This window comes from Pelmatolapia mariae, linkage group LG8 (assembly GCF_036321145.2).
Source record: "Pelmatolapia mariae isolate MD_Pm_ZW linkage group LG8, Pm_UMD_F_2, whole genome shotgun sequence".
NCBI classification, from domain to species: Eukaryota; Metazoa; Chordata; class Actinopteri; order Cichliformes; family Cichlidae; genus Pelmatolapia; species Pelmatolapia mariae.
The window spans coordinates 18,087,685-18,112,593 of record NC_086234.1 but is presented as its reverse complement, the minus strand read 5'-3'; the positions used below and the strand labels follow the sequence as shown (position 1 = coordinate 18,112,593).

The window sequence follows — 24,909 nt, the reverse complement described above, 5'->3', positions numbered from 1 at the left end:
ATCATTTTCTTGTCACTAAAAGTCGTTGGCTACTTATTTTTGCTCTGCTAAGATCAGCAGGTTGTTCCGATTGTGGCAGGGAACTGGCTTTTATTTGCCATAGGAATTTGCAGACAATAGACAGTCACCTTCGCCACAGTTTCCATTGAGATCCTACCAGAATTGGGAGTTTCTGTATTTGGAGCTGTGTAGCTCTGGGGCAAACAGAACTGGTGCAAAAAATCTCACAAGACTATGCTAAATTAGAAGTGACCCAGTATATAGTATAAATCCTCTGTCAGTTAAAATCAAAAGAGGGCGACATGCTTTATTGAAAATTGATGTAATACTTTATCAAAGACCTTTTTACTACTGCTGTCTATGGAGCCAAATTAGACAACTAAAACACCTTTTTTTTGTCTTTGCATACATAGCTTTTTGGTGACCGAGTCTTAACTCAGATGTATTGTCTCCAACATAAACTTGTGATCTGCTTTAGGTTACATAAAAGCCTGTCAGTACATCCTTTCTGTCTATTTTCTGTCCAGTCCTGTCATTTTCTACCCGGAGACAACCTGTTCTCAGGCTGTGGCATAGCGGCAGGTCAAATTTGTGTTTATGACAGCATTGTGCGCTCCAGCACTGAACACGGTGGAAAAGAACTGCAAACAATGAACCACAAAACATGACCTTCAGGGAGAGGTAGGCTCTGGACAATCCCCCCCCCCCCCCCACCCCCACCTCCTTTCCAAAAAAAGACTCAAATACAGGCACACAAAGTCAGATTTGGTGGGGCCAAGGGGACGTCTTGTACATGCTGAGCGGCAAATGGTGTTTTCTCAGAAGACTGCTGACAAAGGCAACTGGGCCCTTTTTGGTTTGAAACTGGAAGTAACTGAAATACAGCAAAACCAGTGGGACAGTGGGGCTGTATGACAGGATTATAACAGGTAATCCATCAGTTAATAGCAGGTTGAAAAATAGATTATTTTAAACACAGCAAAATATTTGAAACAGTACAAAGAATAATTAGTTCAACATTCTTATAGAGATCTATGTTTAAGTGGTGTTATTGATCTGGGTGTCACATTCATTCAGATTAACTCCCCTAATCCAGGCTTTAACATCAGTCCCGTGTTTTTTAAGTGTCTGTTTAATTTGTTATTACACCATACATTTTTTAAGGTAACTAATAATTATGAATCAGCTGTTATTGTCTTCATCATTAACATGTATTCAACCTGTCGAGTGACAATTAATGACACTGACAAAACATTACTATGTATTAGTAGATTATATCTTATTCTTTTGCGATCGCTGCTGTTCAAGCAGACTTGAGTTTAAAACACTAAGTTGAGGAAAACATCAATAACAAAGGGAATAAACAGACCAAGATCAAAAATCTGTCTTAGCTCCGCTGGAAAATCTATGTCACCCAGGCCTGGATCAATAATGAAATCAGATGCAAATTGTATTGTATAACACCTCATCAAAGAGAAACATATACGTCCATAAAAATTGTCAATGGGTTAACCGTTTGTGTTCAGTGGCGCAGAATGAGCCCGAGCTTACCCGGAGTTTAAGAGCCGATTGAGAAAGAGGGAATTGCGTTAAAAACAGGCAACGAGAGAGGATGATCAATAAAATATCAATCAATAGGCAGGCAAGAGGGTCGGGGTAGGAAAATTGGATGGCTCGAGCCTTCACAGATAATCGAAGACGCTAAGACAAGGGTCCCCACCCCCATCGTGCGACGTCTTTCTTTCTGTGATTGTCACCCCCTCCTTGTTTGTCTCAGTACCCCTCTTTCACCTCTCTTTCTTCAGTGCACCCCCTCCTGCCAGTCAGTACCCCTCTCAGGCTCCCCTTCAGTCCCTCTTCCCTCGATGTCTCTCCACTATCTCACCTCTTCTCCATTTCTCTCTCACTCCCACCCCCTCCACCTCTTTTCTCTTTCTCCAGTGCTCCCCCTCCTTCCTCCCGCGTCTACTGCAGCAGAAAAGCCAGCACCGAGAAAACCAGCATGTGTGTGTTTGTACATGAGTGTGTGTGTGTGATACTACGGTAAATCCACGAGCTAGCCTCACACGATCGCCTGCAATGAAGGTGAAATTAAGAAAAAGCCCCCGCGTGCGTGTCGAACGCTCCGATCAAAACATTGATTGCTGGCGCGTTACATCACAGCCATGCAAACAAACCCCCTTTAAATCATTAGAGTAATGTCTCTCCTCCTGTCTCTCTTTATTTCCTCTCATCTCCCACTTCTTCCCTCTGTCTCTCTCTCTCATCTGCCTCGTTGTATTTCCACATCAGCATCTCATTTTCTTTTCTTTTTTTCCCCCTGTTTCTCAGCCCTTCTTCATCTCTGTCTCTTCACATGTAATTTGGATCCCTCAGGATTAAAAAGGTTCTGCCACACCGAACAGGACACTTTTAGAAAGAGCAAGGCTGGAATAGAAAAAGGAATGATCTGGGTCACATCGCTGTTTGACGTATGGCACTGGCATATTAGACCTACACAGCAAACTGGGGCTACATTCGCCCACAAATACAGCCAATGTTTTGCAGGCACTGAAACGAATCCAACTAATCGCACCTTAACACCCATGTAGTATCGCCAACACCACTAACTGCAGCCATTATGCTGAATGAATGTTTTTGTATGATTCATGTGGTCTTTGCCTGTAGATGTACTGTTTAACTGTACATTGCATAATACAGAGCATAACACACAGCATTCGAGCAACTAGACAGGAGCTACAGTAGCTTGCATCCGAGGTATGGCAACAGCAAAAATGACGCCTCCTTTTGCTAGGACCAAATTTGCATGTAAATCCAAACTATGTCTCCTTCCTGTATACATAACTACCCAGGTGAGTTGTTTCTATGGGATGGAGTGGAGGTAGACAGGGTTGGAGTAGCGAGAAATCAATCTGAGAGCGATTCTTAGAGAAGCACTTCCTGCCTGATCCCAAGTCCAGAGAGGCAGATCAGGTGGCCTAAACCCAGACTATGTGTCAGTCACCATCCGCCACTTTTCTCTTCCTCTGGAGGGAACTGAAGTCAGGTATGCAGATCTATACCTGGCGCCAGAAGAGGTGCGAATGTATGTGTGAGTTTTGAAAACAGGGGGAGTGAAGGTATAGTCTCATCTGTGGATAACGTAGATGTAGTATGTATTGCTGAGTGTGCAGTGATTTATGATTACATTTTTCCCCACTCAGCTATTTTCAGCATGATGGCATGAATGCCACCACTGCAGGTGTCTGCCGACTGTCTGGTTTAGAATGTGGACCTACAGTATTCATACATTCCACAGCACCAGTGGTTTCTCGCCTTCACACCTTCAAAACTGAAAATATCACTAGCAGCAAAAGCAGGGAGCAAGATGAGGATGATCAGAATATAACTCTCCATACACAAAATCAAAGCAGCTGTGATCAAACAGCTGGATATGCCTTTAAGTGAGAGGGGGGAGACCAGAAGCCAAATGTAACTGTTTTCACAAACCCACAGATCAAACCACAGTCAGGGGCACTTGTTACTCTTACACCTGTGTGATCAAATGCCATTAAACAGCTGCTTTTAGCAAGTAAATCATTAACTATTTACATGAAAACAATAAAGGCTATCCCAGCTCAGGAGTAAGTTATGCGTAACAGGAACAAGGACCGTGCGTAAAAGGCATGTAGCTTTCAACTGGGACAAGAAAAAAAAATCAGCAGAGTGAAGCACTACCAAGGGCAAATGTGTGAAAAGACATGCAGTACAACACTGACGTTTCGACGTCGTAAAAGCTTGCTTTCGGCGTCGTGCCAGAATAAATACGACCAACATGAAAAACGGCACAGCGACGTGCATCACAAACGGACAAGTATCACCTAATGAAGGCGTTTGGATGCAGGAGGCGCAGCGGATGCTGCGTTCGGAGGCAGATATGCATTAAACCTGCTGGAGCAGGAGAATGTGACGATGGAAATCATGATAGCGAGACAAATGTGGAAATGTGATTGACAGTCTTCACTGTTACTTCGTCTAATACCCATTTACCAACACAGCTGACATATAGTTTTCCATTTTTTGTCTTGCGCTATCAGCATTAATTATTCAATAGCAGTAAGTCTATATACACCAACATTTAACTCGAGCTATACTGTTGGAAATAACACGCCAGCAGTCATAATTCTTCACGTAATTACGAGGGCTTGATTTTTCTGCTTTTGCAGGTAATGTTAACTGGATGACAAAAAAAAAAGTTTTTTTAAAACTTATCATGACTCAGGCAGTACTCTGAGATGTCATTAGTCAGAATATGCAACAGTAGCCTATGCAGAAATAAGTTGGTCCCTCTGAAAGAGACGTGGGTAACTCACCCGGGCATATTTGGAGGAATAGGGGTCTTCAAAGAGTGCCCATATTCTGGGTTGCCAGGTTTTCCACCAGCCCGCTTTCCTCGCGTCCTCTTGCATGCACAGTCTTTTCAAGTCACCATCCGCACCACCCAGCGCCGGGTCGTCGTCTGGCGCGTCCGGTTCTGGAGTTTCGAAGCTATCCAGCGCCTCCTCCGCATCCCGATGCTGCCGGTAATTCATCCAGCAACAAGCCTCCACGTCCGTCTCATCGATGCCCCAGAAGGCCAGCTCCTCTTCGAACAGGGGACCGCACACATCGTTGGGACAGTGCAACTTCCCGGTGCGGTAATAGTTGAGGATGAAGGAAAACACCGACGGGTGGCGGTCGAAGAAGAACTCGTCTAATTTGGGGTCGTAGTCGAAGTTGCTGAACGCGTCCGGCTCGGTGAGCCACGACAAGCGGGTACCGGGCAACGTTTTTAGGGTGCTCCGGTAGGTCTCATGCCGCACCCCCCCGCAGTTTATCACGATTTTCTCGCTTTCCGACGGACAAGTCATGTCTGCGCTGTAACATGCTTTGTTGGACGACTTGTTCCCACCCTTGCGCCCTTTAAAAGAGGATACACACACCGAACTGAGCATAGAGGACCGGGGGGAGGGAGAGGATGAGAGAAACCGAAGGGAGGAGGAGGAGGGAGGAGTCTGAGGAGTCTGCGGGAGAGAAAAAAGGGCAGAAAATTTCAGCAGAAGGGAGAAATAGATGTGGATTATCAACATTGCAATACACATTAAAAATCACACGCTAATGCCAGCTGTATGTGCAATCATTCACTTGATAATCAGCCGGTGGAAGGGAGGAAGACGACCTTGTGCAGGTGCAGAGGGAACAAGGAGAGCAGGGATGGAATTGATGGGTAGCAAAGTTGTTTTGTTTTTTTTAAGCACAGCATACCGGAGCACACAAACATGCCAGAGCAATAAACAGGTGGCTTAGAGCACATTCATGAGTCAGCAACCATATGGGCTGACTGTTGACACCAGAGTGATGAGAAGATCCCAGATCCCAGTCTGGAGTTACTGTGCTGTGTAGCTTTAGGGTCTCTATACTGATCTGGTTGATGCTCAAGTCAGTGTTCTAACTGAGCCACTCAACTCAGCTTCACCCCTCCTGCACAAATGCAGAAATCCTGCTCCTTTACCAAAGAGTCATGTGTGAACATAGAGGAGATCTGGGGATCTTTCTTATTTTCCCCCCGCCTTTCCTCACGAATGCTGCTCTGACACGGTGGTGTGTGTGTGTGTGTGAGTGTGTGTTAATTGCCTCCCGAGAGTGCAGTGTCCGTACTAATGTTAGATCTCCTCAATCAGCCTATGCGTGTGCTACACACACTGCTGCAGCCCCCTCCGACCGCACTGAGATCCATGCAACGCACAGTTATGCCGATGCTCTCTCTGCTGTTCTCTCTCCCATGTACTCTGTGTGTGTGTGTGTGTGTGTGTGTGTGATGGCATGCAGGGATAGATAAGAGGAGGGGAGTGAAGTAAAGGTGAGAGGAAAAGGACATAAATCCGATTTTTCTTTCTTTCGTTTTTTTAAATCCACCAAAGGGTCGAAAAGGACAGAACAATCAGGAGAACGAGGCTCAGACAATGACCTTATGATGGGGGACAAAGCAGGGAGAAAGGGTGATTTTTTGAGAGAGGGGTGGAAAAAGAGACAAAGTGAATGCAGCACTCTCACTGGGGGCATTTACAGCGAGCAGCTACTGTAATATTGTCTCTCCTCTAGTAATGGAAGAAGGGGGTAGAAGAGAGTGTGTAAGGGGGCAGGAGGAGGAGGAGGAATTGCAAAGGAGAGTGCTCTATAAAAGTGAATGAATTCTGCTGCAGTAAAAAGCCAGAGTTATTTGCTCGCACTCTCCCTCTCTTTCTACTCCAGGTGAGGTCGGATTGTTCACCCACGGGCTGCTCTGCCATCCAGAGGGGCTCGCGATGTTTCAGAAAAGCCACGTGATGGCAACCGCAAAGGCCGTACCTGCACCACATCCATGTTGTGAACCTTTTTTTTTTTATAGTCAAGGAAATGCACCACTCTCCTCCTCCCCCTCCTTTCCTGCAAGCTCTTAGTAGCCCTCCCTCCCCCCCACCCTCTGCCTAGTTCGACTCTCTCCCTCACTTTGTCTTCCTCACTTGCGCTCACATTCCGCATAAAGGAATCACATTTCATTGGAGGAAGGGGATCGGGGCTTCACTTCTTCTTCTCGAGTGTACCTGTCTGTCTCTGTCTTTCTCTCCAGTTCTTTCTACTACCCCCCCTCCCTGTTTTCATTTACTCACTGCAGTCCTAAAGTCTAATTCTCTCTTCTCTTCCATTTCTCTCATCTTTGACTTCGCTCACCTCTTCCTCTCTTTTTCTCCTTTCCCAAAGTAAGCTTCCTTTCCTTCGGCTCCATCCTTTCCTTCTCTTTCCCCCTCTTACTTTTTGCTATCTTTCACACGGGATGCCACTTACTACGTCTCTTTCGCTTTGCTAGAGTTTAATCCTGTTTTTTGCGCTTCTTGTCTGAAGGAGCAACTTTTTGGTTGTCCATGGAAAAGTTTCCTGTGTCTTGGCAACACTCAGGTAAGATCCAGCAAAATCAAGGCTACTGCATGGATTAAGCACTAACTGTGGACAGGAGACAAAAACTTAAAGTAATAGATCCTAATTTCACAGATCAGAAAGCAAATCCAAGTGTTAGATGCCTTAAGTTTTTACTTTTTTTTCTGTGGCAGTCTTACTTCTTTGCAGTTTTGTTTTTCTGCTGTTTTTTGGTTTGTTTTTGGGTGCAGGAGCATTCAAACTGCTTACTTGACAGAAAAGAAAGAAAAAAAACTGTGAATTTGTTAGTTGCACTGCATTATCGTGCCAAAGTACTTTTAGTTTGATGCTTTAAATAGAGCCTGAAGAAATATCTGCAACAAACAGAATGTCTGGAGTGATGAGGTCAGAGAGGGAGAGTGTAAAAAGATCTTAATCCACAGTCAGCTTTGTCCGGTGGGGCTTCCCAGCAGAGAACACTTGTGTTGTGGGATGGATTATATTTCAGCACCACGGACAGCGGCACTCTTTCACTCTCTCTGCTCGGGAACTTTTAAGAAGCAGCTTCTGTGAACTCCCTGTGAAACTTCCATCCTTTAAATAACTTTTTGCGTTGTTGCAATTTTAACTTTGACACATTGCGCCCTGACGTGTTCTTCACAGGCAGTTATGGGATATAGTTGAACTTCTGAATATTTTATACGTGGACAGCCGCAAGCCTGTCACTGCAGTTAAATGCCTTTTTGTTCGCTCACACTTAAACATGGTGGGACTATTGATTCTCATTAACCATTCTTTCATGTACCAGAACGTCTAGGTTAAGTGGGAAAGGGCTCAGCTGGGTTCTCTCTCACACTTTTTTGGGGAGTCGTTAAAGCCTTTAAGTTTGAACTTGAGTGAATGTTGCCGTCATTGTGACAAGATTGCCTGTAAAGAGTTTAGAGGTGAGGTGAGTGCTTTGCATTTCAGTTCAGCTTAATACAGGGGAGGTAAGCACTTCTCTTTAAGAGTCAGCATCAGCACCTTCAGCACTGACAGCAGCAGCACAAAAACACACGGAAGGGGGGGGGGGCTAAAAGTGGGGAAGTAAGGCTACAGAAGGTGCAAAATGAAGACAGTAAAAAAGCAGCGGTTATTAAAAAAATGGTGGAGAGAAAGAAGAGAGAAAGGTTCGAGAAAGAGGATAAAAATTGAAGGAGAAGCAAGTAGGAGGAGGAGGAGGAGAGTGCTGAGGGAGCAAAGTGAAGGAACAATCCCCTCGCCTCCTCTCTCCTCCCCTCCAGCATCACTACTTTCTTTCTCCTGCAGCTTTTCCTGCCTTGGCCACCATGTCCTGCGCCACCCTGCTACTACTGCCTCACCACTGCACACATACAGAGGGGAAGAAAGCGAGAAGGAGAGGGGAATGAGGGAGGGAGTGAGGGGAGGGGTACACTCACACTCACACTCACACTCACACACACACACGCTCACCTGGCTACAATGAAAAGGCTGAGAAAAACACACACACACACATTTTGGAGCCGAAAAGCGACTTAATTTTTCTAAACCTTTTAGGGCAGGAGATCACTTCTGCAGATAGATATGGAGAACGGGTCTCAGAGAGGAGGAGCGCACGCGCGATGCTCGTGCACAAAGACTGCACTGACGCTAATATATATTAGCAGAAACACTGCAGCAAGAGGGGGAGGGAGCACGAGATTATGGGATGCATTGACTGTGAGGTACCAGCAGCAGCACCGGGGTGGGGGGAGGGGGGGGGACGCTAGAGAGAGAGAAAGAGAGAGAGGAGGAGGAGGAAAGAGAGGAATTTGGAGGAGTGCTGACTATGCGGAACAGAACGAGCAGTTGGCAGAAAAAGCAACAAAAAAAAAGAACCATTACCAATTGCAGAGAGGGAGATGGGAAGAGATGAGAGACACTTAGATGTGTTGGAGAAGGAGAAGAGGGAAAAAAGTAGGGGTAGGGAAGGTATAGGACAAAGTGGAGAGTGATGGGGCAATGAAAGAGAGGAGCCAAAAACAGGTGGGGGAGGAGAAGGAGAAGCACAGAGAGAAAGACCTTGCAGTGGTTCAGGATAGCACCTGAATGTACGTGAAGGCATGTGTGTAGAAGGAGAGGGAGGGAGATGTCCTGCAGTACCAGCAAAACGCATGAAAACAGCAGAGTGATTAAAAGAGGGCGAGCAGAGGAAGGAAAACCAGTGTATGGATGTAAAACAGACACACAGCTGAGCTGAATGGCAAATGTGCCGCTCGGGTGGGGGGAGAGGAAGGCTTTGCAGGCAAGTGTGTAATGTATGTTTATGTATGCGTGCGTGTGTGTGCGAGGGAGAGAGAAGAGACAGCGCAAATTACGTATGTGTTTCTGGTGTGCAGCCATTTTTTTCCCACCAGCTACCTCATCAAAGGATGTAACCACAAGGCTTCACGCTGTTCCATCCATATCGCCTCCCTCCCTCCCTTCCTCGTCCCCCCTCGCTCTCTCCCCTCTCACGCACTCCCCAGTGCTGAGGAGACCCCAGCAGGAGAAACCGAAGCACTGCAGCATGGTAAAAAAGCACTGCGGTCACCTCCCCTTTTAGTGCGGTGTCACACCACGCTCTGTCCTCCCCCCACCTCCCCCTTTTCCACTGTCACTGCACCTCATGCTCTGACTCTCTTCCTGCCAGGAGAACAGAAGATGTGTGTGGGTGTTTGTGTCTGGATAGTGGCACGGGGTTGGGTAGAGTATGAATAGATATGAATAGCAGGAATTACATGAATGGATGCAAAGGAAGCAACAACAACAAAAAAAGAAAAGAAAAAAGGGTGTGTATGCAGAGAAAACAGGGCTCTGAGCAGCTCTCAGACAGCTTAATCTAATGAAAAATATGAGGTAAGCGGGCACCACACATCAAAAATAATAATAACAATGACAAAGCTCACTAGTGGCCAATTCCCAGAACATGAATTAAAGAGCCAATCAATTAAGGAGGCATAAAGGAAATGGCCAATCAACCGGAGGCATCTCCTCCACTCAGCAACACCAGTGTGTAGATCTCCCGGGGGCTGACCAATCCACAAATACCGCAGCACCAGCACCCCCGAGGGGGGTCTTGAGCCTTGTGCATATTGGTCAATCACCCCAGCCAGAACCATGCAGCAGCAGCTGCTCCCTTTCTTTTCAGGAAAGGAAACATATCCCTGGGAACGGTTGTTTTAATGATGGGGGGGGGGGGGGGGGGGGATTAATACATAAAGTCATTTTCAGGAATAGACTGGCTGCAATGAAGCCTGTAATAGAACTCCGAAGCTCAGTCAGTGTCCATGACTAAAATCTTTTCTGCCCACAGGACGATGAGGGCTGACTTTTTTTTTCTTTTCTTTTTGGATAGATCTGGGTGATACAGCATGTAGGGTGAAGGAGGAGTGATGGAGGAGGAGGTGCTTCAAGGAGAGGTCGAAACAATTCTGAAACAGCACTGAGCACAGGGGGGGGAAAAGGCACAGGATAGTGTGTCATGTCGGGAATGAACTCTATTTTTGGACATGGATAAATCTGAGCGAACATCCTTCAGTATTCAAACTTTCTTGGAGCATTTGCATCAGAAGCAGATAGCTTCATCCCCCAAACCTCCCGTCTCTCTCTTAGGTAATTTAAACCTGTCTCCTCCTAATTAATGACACTGCCCTTCCTGCATGATTAGGACCATTACGATCCAGCAGTGCAGCGATGTGGTACATGAGGCCAGACAGACAAATGGGACGAGGGAAGAGGTATTACTGGACTAATTTCTGACCTGTGAACTATCCAGCGATTAGACATAAAAGCAGGGCAAGGTTAAGTCACAGATGGGAGTCTAAGCAGGTGGGGAGTAGGGCGAGAAGTTTTAAAGCAGAGCTATAAAAACAAGATGGCACGAGAAGAGATGACATGAAAGGTGATCTCGAGGTGAGCCTCAAGGTCAAGTGGTGGAAAGAAAGAGGGCGTAAAAACCGGCTAGGCTCAATCAGGTGGTAAATCAGATGAAAGACGGGAGGAAAGTTCTCATAACGGAAGACGGGAAGCGAGAGAAACCATCAGAGTCTCGGAGAAGAGACAGGGTCAGAGGCAGGGACACACACACACACTAAACCCAGGACACGACAGATCAGTAATTCAATCACTGCCTCAAAATAGATTATCCCCCCCCCCCATTGCTTAAACAGCAGCGCCCTCCTTTTCAAGCCCCATCACTACTCTGCCAATCGCATCAACCAACAGCATGCCACCGTCTTTGGAGTTTTTCCCCTTTTTTTTTCCTTTTTTTGTGCTAAAATAGAAGGGGGTGTTTTCTGGGTTACCCTTAATCTAAAAATAGCACCAGCTGTAGATTTATAATGCAGGATGTTGGGGGCAGAAAAAGAGAGTGCAAATGGAGGAAAAGATGTAGAGTTCCCATTAGGAGGAGAGCACGTTGGAGCCAGTTGGCAGGAAAAGGAATGCATGTGCTGGATAAGTGACGGCAGAAGAGGCATTATGAAACCAGAGACTTTGTGTGTAATGCAGTGGAACGTGGCAGAAGCAGATTGTCAGAGTATAGGTGAAGTGGTGGCGTGGTGGGTTGTAGGGGGAAGAAGAAGAAGATGACCATGTCTAGACATTTAACTGCCCCGCTAGACTTCCTGGATGAGACGCTATAACCTTCCAGTAGTTCCACTCCAGTAACCCACCCACCCCCCACCCTTCATATCGTCCTCACAGCATCTTCTCCTCTGTGTGTTTGTGTGTCAGCCCTCTCACCCTACTCCTATAGTGCCTTTATCAAACCTCCATTTCAGGCCTTGACACTTACCCAGTGCTGCCACGATGCACAAGCAAACACACAAACACACACACACTGAAAGCACATGCAGGTAGGACAAATGCATGCCTGTAAATGCGCAAAAGCAGCACACACATGGAGTTATTTACTCATGCAGACAGACACAAAATGATGCAGAGAGGAATGCATACACACACACACACACACACACACATAGATGCACACACACACATTCCCCTCAGAAGCGTGAAACTGCTCTGATCTAGTGGTGTAGATGGGGAAACACCCACCATTTGTGCAATGAAGGATGTTAGGAATTATAAAATGGAACAATTCTGAGGCGTCATATCAGTGGGCAACACTAAATCAGACTGAATTTCTCTTATAGCAGCTAGAGGGAAAAAATAATAATTAAAAGAACAGAACATATCCTGATTTCTCCACGTACTGATTTTAAAACATGAAACAGGATACAGAAATATTTTGCAGATATTGTGGGAAAGACACGATACTTGTTGAATGCAGGTTAGAGGCTGCATTTTCGCCTTTTTTTAAATCCAGGCCAATAAAAACCCTCTTGATATTAGGCGGATAAAACGCAGAATATAAAACCACCATAAAAATACAGACATATACACAGACACGGTTAATACTCACTTGCTTTTGGTTCTGGTTCGATTCGAGTGCGCGCAGAAACACGCACATCAAGCTTTAAAAAGATCAATCAAAATGTAGTTTTCTTTGTTAGATCGCTCTTTCTTACGATTTCACAGAGTATCCAGTTTCTCGCAGGCATTCAGCTGATCTGTTTTTGGGGTTTGTTTGTTTTTTTCTGTTTTTTGTGGAGGGTTTTTTCCTCCACACGATTATAATAAATCAGAAATAGGATTGCGCGCGACTGTTGCTGGAAATCTTGTTTTGATAGCGTTATTGCCGAATGTTACTTAGAGCTTATGGTCATGCTGATGATGGCACGGGATGAGTCTTTCGGATGAAATGAAGCAGAAGTCCCCCTGAAAAACAAAAATCTGTCTTTTGGCTATTTCCCCTCGATTTCAGAGCCCCTCTCCCACCTTTGTTATTGCCAAAAACAAAAATAATTGCCAGCCTTTGTTACAGTGTCTCTACGCTTCCAGGCGCAGGGTGTAGCTACCATTCAGCTCTTCCTCTGTCTCCCCCATCCAAATGTTTCAGTGGAGATGCAGCCTGTAGACACCTCGCTCTCTTTGCCTTTCCCTCTCTTGTGCCTCTCTCTGTTCCTTTGGAGGAGCGTCACCTTCTGCACTATTTTTTTCCTCAGACGATACATGTGGGCGGATTAGAGAAGAAGACAGAGGGGTGGGAGGACCCCGGTGAATACAGAGGCTAATTTCTCATATGGCTGGTGAACTTTATAAATACATATGCTGAGGAGAGAGAGAGAGAGAAAAAAATACACGCTGGGCTATAAAAAGAATAAATGCGCTGATTTATTTTCATCTGTTTAACTGCCTCTTTTTCTCTCCCCCCCCCCTTTCCCCCCCTTCACTTCCCCACTTTAGCCTGGAGCCCACACATGCTCACTCTGCTGGACGGACGCACAAACACCATTTTGTCTACAGGTTCGCAGCCTTGACTCTGCCTTGGCTGACATCAGCAGTCATGTGGTACAAGCTGGTGGATTATGTGACAAAGTATGTCTGAAAACAGTAAAAATACAGAAAAATTGGCTTTTATTTCATCTATGCTATCATACATTCAAAGAAAAAATCTGAAAATCTTGAAATAAGTGAAGCTGCATGGAGAATATTCCCTTTATGTATGCCTGTAATATTCTACAAAGTGTCACAGGATTAACAACATGATTTTTAGGTGAATCTTGGGAGGGAAACTCTGCTTTCTACCTGCTGCTTTTACAAGAAGACTAATGGTGTGTGGAGACGACTTCTAGCAAAAGTACAGAGATCAGCAGGATATCTTGATGGTGCACTTATTGGCAGGAAACTGTCAATGAGTGCTGCATCATCTCATGAAACTTACAAGGAAGAAAAAGTCCTTTGACCACAAAACATTCTTGTAAGAGCAAAGTGCAGGCAGAAAACCAGTGAGCTAAGGAGACAAAGGAAGGTGGGAGATATTTAAGAATATTTACTGATTTTTTTATGGAATCAAAACTGAAAACTGTAACATCTGAACTCTAATGTGATAGTTTATCCCATGCATCCCATGCAGTCTGTGCAAGGAAAAGGGGCTTTATGCTGTAGGCAGGGCATCAAAATATAAATACAGTCTGCTATTCTGAACAGGAAGCCTGAGTCTTTTTTTTCTTTTTCTTTCTCCACTTAGTTGGAAAATGAAACGATTAACGCAGGAGCAATTTGTGTCTTGCAAAGCTGCTTTTAAGTCCTTTTTCAAGAAATTTTTCAAATTAAGTCACCTTTTACGAACCTTACAAATCTAAGCACAAAATCTAGAAGCTGCTTTTTCCTCCCTCAGGGAACACGCCTTCATTTACACCTCTAAGAGCCCTGCGGCATTGTCTCAGATCAGTCAAACGTATGATTTATAGAGGTGTCAAACTCCTCTACACCACAGTTTTTTATCATAAAACCATCTATAGCACTTAGTGTATTGGCAGTACTATGAGTCTTTGGCCAAGACAGCAGCAGCTTTATTGGGCTTTACTGGACAAAAGCCAACATTTGCATGTTTTCATGTAATGCTCTCAGTAATGAAGCTGGTGTTTAGCACGAAATATCTACCAAATTCATCATTTTAGCATTTAGCCTGAGGATCGTTATTCCATCTGCAGTCATTTCAGTTTGGTGGCACAGCTCTGCTTTGGGACTTCCCCACCCTTGCATAACTGTGCATGGACAGCCTGAGGCAGGGAGAGAAGCGACAGGAGGGGCGTTTCCATGATTTTTTTTTTTTTTTAATGGGATGGCAAAGGGAGGATCCAACAAGAAATCAGAGAATTCTATGAGAAATAAACAATAAACTAAATGTTTTCAATTGTACTGAGTAGTAGCAGTACATAAGAACTATAAACACAGATCCTTTGTTTACAGTTTGCAAAGGAAAGCAGTCAGAGTACAGTAGGAACACAAAGGACCGCTGTTAGGTACACTTGGGAGAGCCTATCTTTTAGACCCTATGAATTTATATAGCTATAATTAAAACAGTAGCTTTCACATCCCACATTATTTAGCCTTAGATAAGTATAAATTCACAGTGATACACTGAGGAGGATAAAACTGGTCATGAAACTAAAGAAAAGTCTTAAGTGATTAAAGTCAGTATCAAAGAGTTATACACACTATTTCTAATGCCTGGATATGGTGTTAGACAATATGTAGGTATTAAATAAAAGCTTGACAAGTCATATAATTCACAAGACATTTTACTGCAAATTCTGAAAAATCTGTGTTAATGAAAAGGCCTCAAATGGCAGATTTTGAACTGACTACAGGGCAATTAATTGTCTGAAATAATCTGTCCAGACTGAAATAATCCAGTCTGGACCAAAATGGAGGAACAATCAACCATCAGACTCTTCTTCTTCTTCTTTCGGCTGCTCTCTTTAGGGTCCGCCACAGTGGATCACCTGCCTCCATCTACCACTATTCTGTCCTAGCGTCCTCCTCTGTCACATCAACACTCTGCATGTCCTTCTTCACTGCATTGCCAAACGTCCCCTGTGGTCTTCCTCTTTTCCTCCTGCTTGGCAGCTCCATCTTCAACATCCTTCTTCAACTACATCCACCATCCCTCCTCTGCATGTGTCCAAACCATCTAAAACCTTGCTTCTCTAGCTTTGTCTCCAACATGCTCAACCCAAGCTGTCCCTCTGATGTACTCATTTCTAATTTTGTCTATTCTGGTCACTCCTAGTGATCATCGTAACATCTTCAACCACTGCCACTGCTTGGTCTGCTGTCTTTTTGTCAGTGCCATACGTCACAGCAGGTCAGACTACCATTTTATAAACCTTTTACTTTTTACTTTTACTCTTGCTGCTACCCCTTTGTCACAAATCACCCCTGACACTCGCTTCCACCACCTCCACTCTGCCCACACTCTCTTCTTCACCTCTCTTGTGCATTGTCCATTGTTTTGTATAGTGGACCATTTGTAGTCCTTGCACCTTCACAGCCACATCTGTCTACACATATTCTGTTTTGCTTCTACTGATTTTCATTCCTATTCTCTCCATTGCATACCTCTAGCTCTCTAGACTCTCAGTATAGATTACAGCATCATCTGCAAAGTCCACTAAGAGTCTTGCCTGACCTCATCTCTCAGCCTGTCAGTCAACCCTCATGTAAACCCACCCCCACCTTGAACCAATATGCCACATCTGCCACACACCTCACCACTGTGTGGCTGTCCCCATAAATGTAACCAACCAAAATACCCAAAGCATGGCCCAAAGTCAAACAGCTGCTAAGCTAAAACCTAATGTACCAACTATGTCCAATAACAACAAGACTATCAATCACTGCTCATCAAGGCACCATTTTCTGCTTTCAGTTCAAAGTGAAGCCTCTCTTTGTGGCCAGAACAGACGAGCAGGAAGTCAGCCACAGAAAGTAGCTGACACTGTTTCTTCATCAACCTGCATAAATACTGAATGCTCAACTTTGTCCATACTAAGAGTGAGCATTAGTCATCACAGACACTCGCAGTCAATCTCTGGGCGGCAGCATACCGCAGCTCATGCATAAGGAAGCAGGTAGCAGACCTGAGCATACATCGTGTGGACGAGACAAGATTTCCTGCATTGAGAAAGAAGCTGTGAAAATACCCTCAATCTTATAGGTTCAACACAGTTTCTAGTAATCTATTTAGGAGTTATTGTTCCTACTGCAGAGGTGGATGTTGAACACTTTACGTAGTTAAAAAATGAAAGAGGGCAGGACTGAACAGCCCGTACACGTATATACCGGTCTTTGCACATATGCGTATAAAAGAAAAAAGACTGCTGGTCTTCAGAATACGATGAAGATGACAAATCTTTTTTAACGTTGTCTCCCACTAATTGAAAAAGTGTCCACTCACTCAGGGGTTCCCATGTTCAGAATGAAAAATAAGACCTCCCGAAGCGATCTTAAAGCGTTTGATGCATTTTATGTTCGGTGGAAGGTGTACGAGGATATACAATTGGTTCTGGTAAGGGAACGAGACAAAACACACAAATCAAACACTGCAGAGCTGCTGTTTGTATGCTGTGTGGGACCAAGCACCAGATGTCAACAACAGCCGCAGCAAAGTGCAGTAATTGGGAAGACTATAAGAAGCCTTTTAAAGAGTTACTAACTAGTGGCGTGTGAGCAACAGCAGTAATGCCTCCAGTCTCATAATGTGATTTATGAAATGAGTCAAAGCAGTCTTATTATCATGGTGTTTCCTACACTGCTGTTAATATCGCCTCGAGCTGACTTGTTTCTATTGTTTATTGGGCAGTGTGCAATTATCTGGTTCATTCAAGATTTTTTTAAGGGAAAAAAAGAACTATTGTACTACTGTAGCTTTAAACAGTGTACACTCAGACACATGCAACACATATGATTAGAGGTGGTTTGCTTTTCTGGACATAAATCTTGACCTTTCTTTATAATAATGTTTTGGACCTGGTTGCACAGAGGTGAAAAGTGCAATTGGGGATGCCCAGCGCATCAGTGTTTTGTAGTAATTACAGAAACACAATCTGTTGCATTTCTTCAACTTAAAATAAAGAAAAAGTATCTTGGTGTAGTTGTCTTTATTTCCTGTGTGTTTGTGTTAATTTGTCTAGACTGGTGACTCATTTATGCAAACTGTTCCATTGAAAAGGTGGAAAATCTGGAATCACATCACTGAATAGACAGTCCTCGCTTCTGTTAGCTATTATCTTGTCCTCGGAAGTTAATAGAAGCTATGTAACAGCCACCCCAGGAGAGAAATATTGATTAAAAGATAGGATAGTGCTAAACTTTATCAACACACCTTCAACAGTTACATTAAATCCAATGCAACTTGACGCCTCCCATAAAACCTGACTAAAAGTGTACAGAGAGCGCTGCTTTTCAATTTTAAGGCTTTAGTATTTAGATAGTTGAAGCCCGGACATCCAGTAATGGATTTTTTCCTTTAAATTCAGCTGTCTGTTTGCTGTAGTATATACTGACATGTGACCACCGGGCAAGGCATGGTTACATAGTTTGAACTGTCAGCATAGTGAAACTGCTGCTTTATTACATTACAACCAATATATACATGCAGAAAACAAAGTCATGCTACCATTTGTGTCAACATATTAGTGCACACCAGCATCTGCTGTGCTACCTGAATTTAAAGCCCGGAGGCTGCAGACCGAGGGCGCGTGCTTCATTTCAATAAAGTACAGCGTAGAGTGCATCGGCTCCCGGGCTGCAAATCACGCTGACACACTGCTGGCAGGCAGGGGATTTCTTACTTTATCACCACGACATAGTAAAAAGAAAAAATCAAAATAAGGCCTGCGTGGGATTACGTAAGGAAATACTGGATTTGAGTAATAAATGATTTAAGCTGCACATTTGGTTGCACTCACAGCAAATAGTAACATTTGTCCTCTTTAATGGCTTTTCTGATGTTTGTCAGAGAAATGGGAAATGAAGTCTCAGTAATCATGAACTAAATGTGAGGCAGCAATTCATGTCTTGACATTAGCTTTCATTAAATGCAATAAGTTTTTTTAAAAAAGAGTTTGCATTGCTCTGAACCTCCTGTGGTTGTATTAGACTGTGAGGACAAAAAAATATGCTTAGCAGAATTAAATGAATTACATCTTTTGTTTTATTTATACTTTAAAAACAGACATTTTTACAAACTTTGTATATAAAGACTCTCTTCTAATCCCTGCATGAGTCAGTCTGGGACACTGAGGAACAAAACTTCTTGATTTGCAACTCGATAAAGTCTTTCACAGCCTGCAACGATCTCCCCGAGCGACTTAGGCTGATGAAACCGGTCACTATCTGCGAAAGCATTTAACACGCTTTTTGTTGCGCCAGATCTCACAAAAGCTTGGGAAAGTCACGCTTTTATACAATCACAGGTTCAATATCCCTCACATTAAAATAAACAAAAAACATAGTTATCTTTTCTTCTTAAAAGAATCCTCTGATCACTTCAGTCAGCTCTGCTCTGATCAGGAGATCATCTGTCCTCTTGCGTGCTTGTTTTGAATTTATAATCCTCAGTGATTCAGTGAGTCTTTGGGAAGCTTGGCCTTTCTCTCGCTCTTCTTGTCCAAGAATTTGTTTTTCCTACTCACTTTAATCTCTGCCTCCCACTGCTTTTTCACCATTGTGTACAGCCTCATGGTGGCCTGTGCATCTTGGACCTGGAGAAAGCAACAGGCAAAGATCAGCCCAAGTGTTACTAACATTGTTGGGCAACAACACACTGGTTGTTTCTACATGCTGCAGTACTGTTGGGTCAGTGATTTTAGTCCACTGTTGGATGATGACATCATGAGATTAACAATAAAGTTTTCTAGATATAGAATAAATGTTAATGTCATGAATATAAAGTGACACGATGTTTTTGTAAAATGCTACAAGTGCTAAAATGCTGCAAACTGACCATTTGGGTATGTGGTTGCTAACGAGAATATTATTATTATATATTATATATACTATCTTCGGGCCTTGACGGGTCAAAGATATACCCGTGTGCCAATTTTCGGTCGCTCAAACCTGATGATTTAAAAGGAGTTTATCGAATGACTTACAGATGAATGTTCGCCCTCTTGGACCTTCACATCGAGGATTTTTCTACAAAGGAGTTTGAGCGAGGGTCGACCGCTCTAAAACAAAAAGAAAAATGCCTCGTTATCAGTTATAATTCACTCACACATTCACTGCGTAAACTGTTGAGACATTGGTGACTGCATCATACCTTTACAATCGTCTTAAAGGGTTTATATTTCTGAGTATCTCTGATTTTCTTTTTCGGATGATCCAAGAGCAGAATCTGAAACGGGAGATAGTTTGTGGCTGCTCATAATCAGGCTGAAAAATATTACATTTGTTCCATTTCAGATATCACATCCATGCTACCTTTAGATCATTGTGTATGGCGTGTCCAACCACTATTCTCCCTTCCAGGATGTTAGCAACCTCCCTCTGTACAATCTGTACATCCGCTCCTGCAGAGAGACAAACGTGGTTTAAAAAACATCAGAAACAAAACATAAGGAACAAAGAGACTTTCAGTTGTTTTTTGCAACTCATTTCATTTCTCTCACCATCTTTGATGTCCTCTGGTCGGATGCCGCTGACAGCTGTCCTGTAGTCTGTTACTTTCTCTGTGGGCTTCACATATTTGTCATAGATGCACTTCCCAAACTGGTTCACAATTGACACACGTGCCAAGATGCTGTCCTCTCCGTCAGGACCAACTCCCACCATCTCACAGTCAATGGCCACCGCTTTAGTGAGGCTTAAGGTGAATGACAAAGTGACAAGAAAGGAGAGACATTACAATCATCATCTTCTGTGTCAATGTAAACCCCTCAATGTGAAGGCCCCAGTATACCAAATGCAATGCTAACTTCGCTCGCTGCAGCAAGACCATTTCACAGTCAGTCGTATTTATACCCGCCATGAAGGCGCAGGAAGCTGCTGCAGTATTCTCCTGAATGGCAGGTGTCAGCAGTCAGACAATATCATTACATAAGCGCTGACATAGGAAGAGAAGTTGTCAAAACCGGAAGCCGAGACTTTGTCGAGGTTTTTTTTCACAGTTTTTCCACAAACTCAAGTTTTCACACTGTTCCTACATCTCCATCTCTGTATATCTGCATGTCTCTGAGATTTTGTAGCAGAATATCGTTAAAATGATGGTAAAAACTGACACGATTTTACACTTGCATCTTTAACCCTTGCTCGACGCTTCAGGCTACAAAAATTGAGAGGTGCACGACCAGCAGACACAGGCTGTGATGTCAAATCCGGCACATGACACAGCGAGCATAATAGGGTCATACCTTTTGTGACCTAGCTCAGAATGCATCCATCCATTCATCCATCAGGGGTCACAAGTTTTTCCACAGCATTTATCTGTATTATCAGTGATTTTCTACAGAAACGTAGTGAGCTCTGAAGCGGTATTGACAGGTTGCGTCACCACAAAGTACAGTGAAGAATTTGAATTGTATAAATTCCATTTTACAATTTATCCATCTCTATATCCCACAGAAAACATTCAGCAACCATGTTTAGTTCATGCTCTGTCCAGTCAATTCACTAAAACATACAATGACAAAAGTATTTATCACAGACTATATGTAATATTTGACTCCTTGAAGGAAAGTTCCATGAAGCTCTCCACTGAGGGGGAAAAAATAGTTTCCATCTCCTTTGGGTCATTCCATCTCATCAAATTCATCAAATTAAAAAAATAAAAATCCCACCTGATCACATCTAAATGAAGAAAAAAAATTCCTGTGGAACGATACACTGTTCATTAGTGTATCGTTCCACAGCAGGTTTCTGCTGTCATTAGATCTTTCAGAATATATGGTGGTGGGGGTGTGTTCGGTATTTTTCAGGGGTTCTGTGAATATGGGCTCTCAGGAGTGTCGCTCAACTTCATACAGAACGAGTCTCTAAAATAATTGGATGTCTGATCTTTGACAGGAGATCCAGAGAACTGGAGAAGGTAAGGGGGGGCTTGATAACGAGGCACATGATGTTGCTTAAACAGGCCGAGCCAGTTGAGTGGTTTCAGAGATATTAAAGTCTGAATTTTGGGAAAAACACATTTTGTGTGACATTCTCCAAGTATGACATTATGTGCCAAATTCACATTTTTAATATTACATCCACAGTTAATCACAGCCAGCTAATCACACCACAGCAGCAACGTTCCTCTGAAATACTTGTATTGAGATAAGTAATGACATTAGGGACTTGATATTTTTTATGATTGCTGTTAAGGCGTGCATCTTTCCCCGGGAATATTTTCAGGCACTTTTCTAAAACGGCATCAAAGCTGCCCGCTGTATTCTGAGTGCGTTTCCCACTGTACACTGAATGCACAGCGACTTACCCTTCAAAAGCATTCTCCTTAACCAGGCTCTTCTCTGTGTCATTAGCCGAGGCACCAGCCGTACCCTTGGCCTTGCCCTGCTTCTTCCTCATGATCTCGGCTGCTTCTGCTCCCATTGTCGCCTCAATGTCATCCGGGTCCACGTCATCAAACCAAAGGTCCTCTCTGCAACAGCAGAGAATGAGATGGGATTATCAGACATATTTATTCTTGCTGAATAAATGAGTCAACGTCAGTGCTAATATATACATACTCTGTGGGCTTAATCTCCTCGGATTCAAGCTTCTTCTTCTTAGCTGCCTGTAGGCTGTTTGGTTTCCCGCTATCCCGCTCTCTTTTTGGAGCAGTAGCATGTTTAGTCTTCGAGAGATTCGACACCTTTGAGTTGACCCCAGTCTTACCGGACACAAAACTCTTAGGAACAGTTTTGTGATCTGCTTTTTTCTCAGTGTCTCTCTGGCTTGGTTCAGCATTGTTCTTAGAAATTATTTTAGAAGTATTTTCTTGGACATTCTTTGGCGAGAAGCCGTTCTGATGTTTTGGTGCCGCCGGCTGCTTCTTCTCTGACTGACTGGCCTTCAACACCTGAAGGGAGGAAAATAGGGGAGAAAAACCTGTGGGTAATATTAAACACAGGCACACAAAAACCAAAGTGTGTGACAGGACATGCATGGAGCTCAAACTACTGCACTCACTAACCTCTTGAAGTGCTTTCCAGTTGGCAGAGAACTGCTGGGAGTCTTTTGGAGGAGCAGTTTGTGGAGCTGTAGGCTTTTCCTGCTCCTTGTTTGCAGGAGCTGAGTAAAACCAATGCCTCTCGTTCTTTTTTAATATGCCGTTTTTCTTATTAGGTTTCCGCTTAGATGCTTTAGCGGGAAAGTGTTTTTTCTGTTTCTCCACCTTAGACATTATGATCACCTATCTCACGTATCCTCACCTCCTTATATTTTTCTTGGTGAGGTGTGTGCAGCCACGCTGGCTTGTCAGATGTCCGTTACTTGAGTTGCCAAACAACTTCAGACAGTAAGAAATGTCTCCCCCAGACTAAGCTCACCTTTCGTCCAGCACACGAGCATCACTGAAGCACGTCCCTGAACTGTACATAAAATCGCTTACTCGTAAAACTTCACTCACTCCGAAGCCATGCCGTAGAGTGTTTTCCCACGATGTGCAACAGTGAAATATGTCCGCCACAAACATGACGTCGTGCTGTAGCGCAAGTGCGTCACGTCAGTAAGATATGAAAAAAAAATCTCCGACCGTGCTTTCGCTTTACAATTATATACATGTGAAATTTTATATAATTAACGTAAAATGTCATGTATTGACGCTTGTTTTGTGGGCGATTCAAAGGCGGAACTAATGTTTTAGAAAGGGTTTCGCATCGTTCTGAGAAAAAATGACGGACCGTGGCGGAAGGCTTCATAGCACTAATGTAAAAAAAAGCACAGTGGGTTTTTATAGACGTATTAAACCCATGTTGTATTACTCTGGATAATCATCAGGCATACAATTAACGTGGTAATTAATGTTAAACATCTGAGTAAAGTTAGCGTTTAAAGGAGCAAAGAAAAAACGTATTTCCAGGTATGTAACTTCTCTTTGGGGCCTGAATGTATTATTGCTGTCTCGTTGCTCTCTCACACGTTTCTGTCTGTGTTTTGGTTGTAGATCATGGTGGAAAACTCTCCATCTCCTCTGCCCGAGAGGGCCATTTATGGGTTTGTTCTCTTCCTCGGATCACAGTTTGGTTTCTGTAAGTGAAAATCGCGTCCCCCCAGTCCAAAACACAAACAGGAGTTCAAGCAGTGCGTGTCTGTAATACTCACTGCGTCTCTCCACAGTTCTGTATTGCTTATGGGCTTTCGTGCCAGAGGATTGGCTTCATTCAATAGGGCTCACTTACTGGCCTCAAAAGTAAGTAGAACTGCTCTGAGATAAATGGATCACTGGGGAAGCACCTGCACAGTTTCATGACAGTGTCAAATGTGTGTTCTGTGTAGGTACTGGGCTCTTGCGATGCCAATCTACTTGCTGGTCGCAATAACAGTCTGTTTCATTCTGCTATTTGGTGTGAACATGAGCAACACGGCACCGCTGGACTCTGTGGACAACATCACAGGTGAGGACGCTGCACTATTTAGACTCTGACTGCCTGGTTAGGTTAGCTAACATTTAGAGTGAGAAGAAGAAGAAACTAAAATTGTACTGCGTGAGAATATACATGTAAACAAGCTGAAAATAAAATGCTCTTCAGTATATTACACTGATTGGCCATTTTATTAGGTGCTTTCTTATAACAAGTGGTTATCTGAGTTACTGTTGCCTTCCTGTCAGCTTGAAGCAGTCTGGCCATTCTCCTCTTGTTGTGTGGGGAAAATCCCAGTAGATTACCAGCTTCTGAAATATTCGGACCAACCCGTCTGCCACCAACAACCATGCCACATTTTCAGAATTTCCTGATTCTTAAATGTCTTTTTTCTGTCACAGATGTGTATGCACAAGGCCAGAGCTCTCAGTCCTGCCGTAACGGAGGGATACCCCGATTGAAGGATGTGTCCATTACTGAAGTCAACAAAATGTTCTATTTATCACCCAGTATGTAACAAACACAGTCTGATACTGCTGTGGACAAAGCAGAAGTAAAGCTGCAGGGGTTTTATTTTGGTGTTACTGTTTGTCTTTTTTTATGAAATGTTTTGTGCCTTATTTATAAGAAGATATGTTCTGTTGACTTTTTTATTGTTTAAGCGTCTTTATAATGGTTAAATGTGAATTCTGTATCCGAATACACTGGTCACAATAAGATGTATATTGAATGAAAACAACAGTAAATGGCTGTACTGTCTATGTTAAAATACAGAATGTTTATATTTATTATTCTGTGCAATAAACATGTCATAAATAATCATATTTTTATGTTAATTCTTTTATTTTTAAGTCCACTGCTAGAAGAAAGGAACATCTTATTTTGTACTAGTACTTTAATGCCTGTCAGAAATGTGTGTCTAAATTAAAAGTGGCTCCAGATAATTATTTATGCCCATCCAAATCTGCATCTGAATCATTACTAAAGCTGCAAATGAACATCTGCACTTGATTATCCCAGAGAATAAGAGGCAGTTTTTAGCATTTTATCCCACAATAAATTT

General features: G+C 43.4%; 3 protein-coding genes and 1 long non-coding RNA gene across 12 annotated transcripts in view; 2 read left to right on the top strand and 2 right to left on the bottom strand.

Annotated features, from left to right (window-relative positions):
* The window catches only part of kcnc3b (potassium voltage-gated channel, Shaw-related subfamily, member 3b), a 55,801-nt gene extending 42,837 nt beyond the window's left edge, over positions 1 to 12,964 (bottom strand). For 8 of the 9 annotated variants that reach the window (XR_010094547.1, XM_063481346.1, XM_063481345.1 and 5 more), the window contains exons 1-2: positions 12,356 to 12,964; positions 4,353 to 5,042 (exon numbers count right to left, since the gene is read on the bottom strand). Coding sequence is in view for 8 of the 9 variants with exons in the window: in XM_063481346.1 (XP_063337416.1) it covers positions 4,353 to 5,042; positions 12,356 to 12,403 (738 nt within the window). In the remaining variant the exon portion in view is untranslated. The remainder of the gene's footprint in view (positions 1 to 4,352; positions 5,043 to 12,355) is intronic. The other variant, XM_063481351.1, reaches the window with a different exon arrangement.
* LOC134632633 (uncharacterized) lies at positions 6,582 to 17,346 on the top strand. The gene is made up of 4 exons (XR_010094549.1): positions 6,582 to 6,954; positions 13,240 to 13,371; positions 15,572 to 15,646; positions 16,211 to 17,346. It is a non-coding gene; the product is annotated as an uncharacterized LOC134632633 (long non-coding RNA).
* Positions 17,347 to 17,975: 629 nt separating this feature from the next.
* rexo4 (REX4 homolog, 3'-5' exonuclease) lies at positions 17,976 to 22,919 on the bottom strand. The gene is made up of 8 exons (XM_063482044.1): positions 22,457 to 22,919; positions 22,011 to 22,342; positions 21,758 to 21,922; positions 19,953 to 20,146; positions 19,765 to 19,853; positions 19,604 to 19,678; positions 19,437 to 19,511; positions 17,976 to 19,046 (listed from the first exon to the last, which is right to left on the bottom strand). Exons 1-8 carry the CDS (start codon positions 22,664 to 22,666, stop codon positions 18,900 to 18,902), a joined length of 1,287 nt encoding a protein of 428 aa, XP_063338114.1. The 5' UTR covers positions 22,667 to 22,919; the 3' UTR covers positions 17,976 to 18,899.
* Positions 22,920 to 23,163: 244 nt separating this feature from the next.
* Positions 23,164 to 24,614, top strand: pigp (phosphatidylinositol glycan anchor biosynthesis, class P). Its single transcript, XM_063482100.1, has 5 exons — positions 23,164 to 23,344; positions 23,429 to 23,513; positions 23,602 to 23,674; positions 23,761 to 23,879; positions 24,248 to 24,614. Exons 2-5 carry the CDS (start codon positions 23,432 to 23,434, stop codon positions 24,361 to 24,363), a joined length of 390 nt encoding a protein of 129 aa, XP_063338170.1. The 5' UTR covers positions 23,164 to 23,344; positions 23,429 to 23,431; the 3' UTR covers positions 24,364 to 24,614.
* Positions 24,615 to 24,909: the final 295 nt, after the last annotated feature.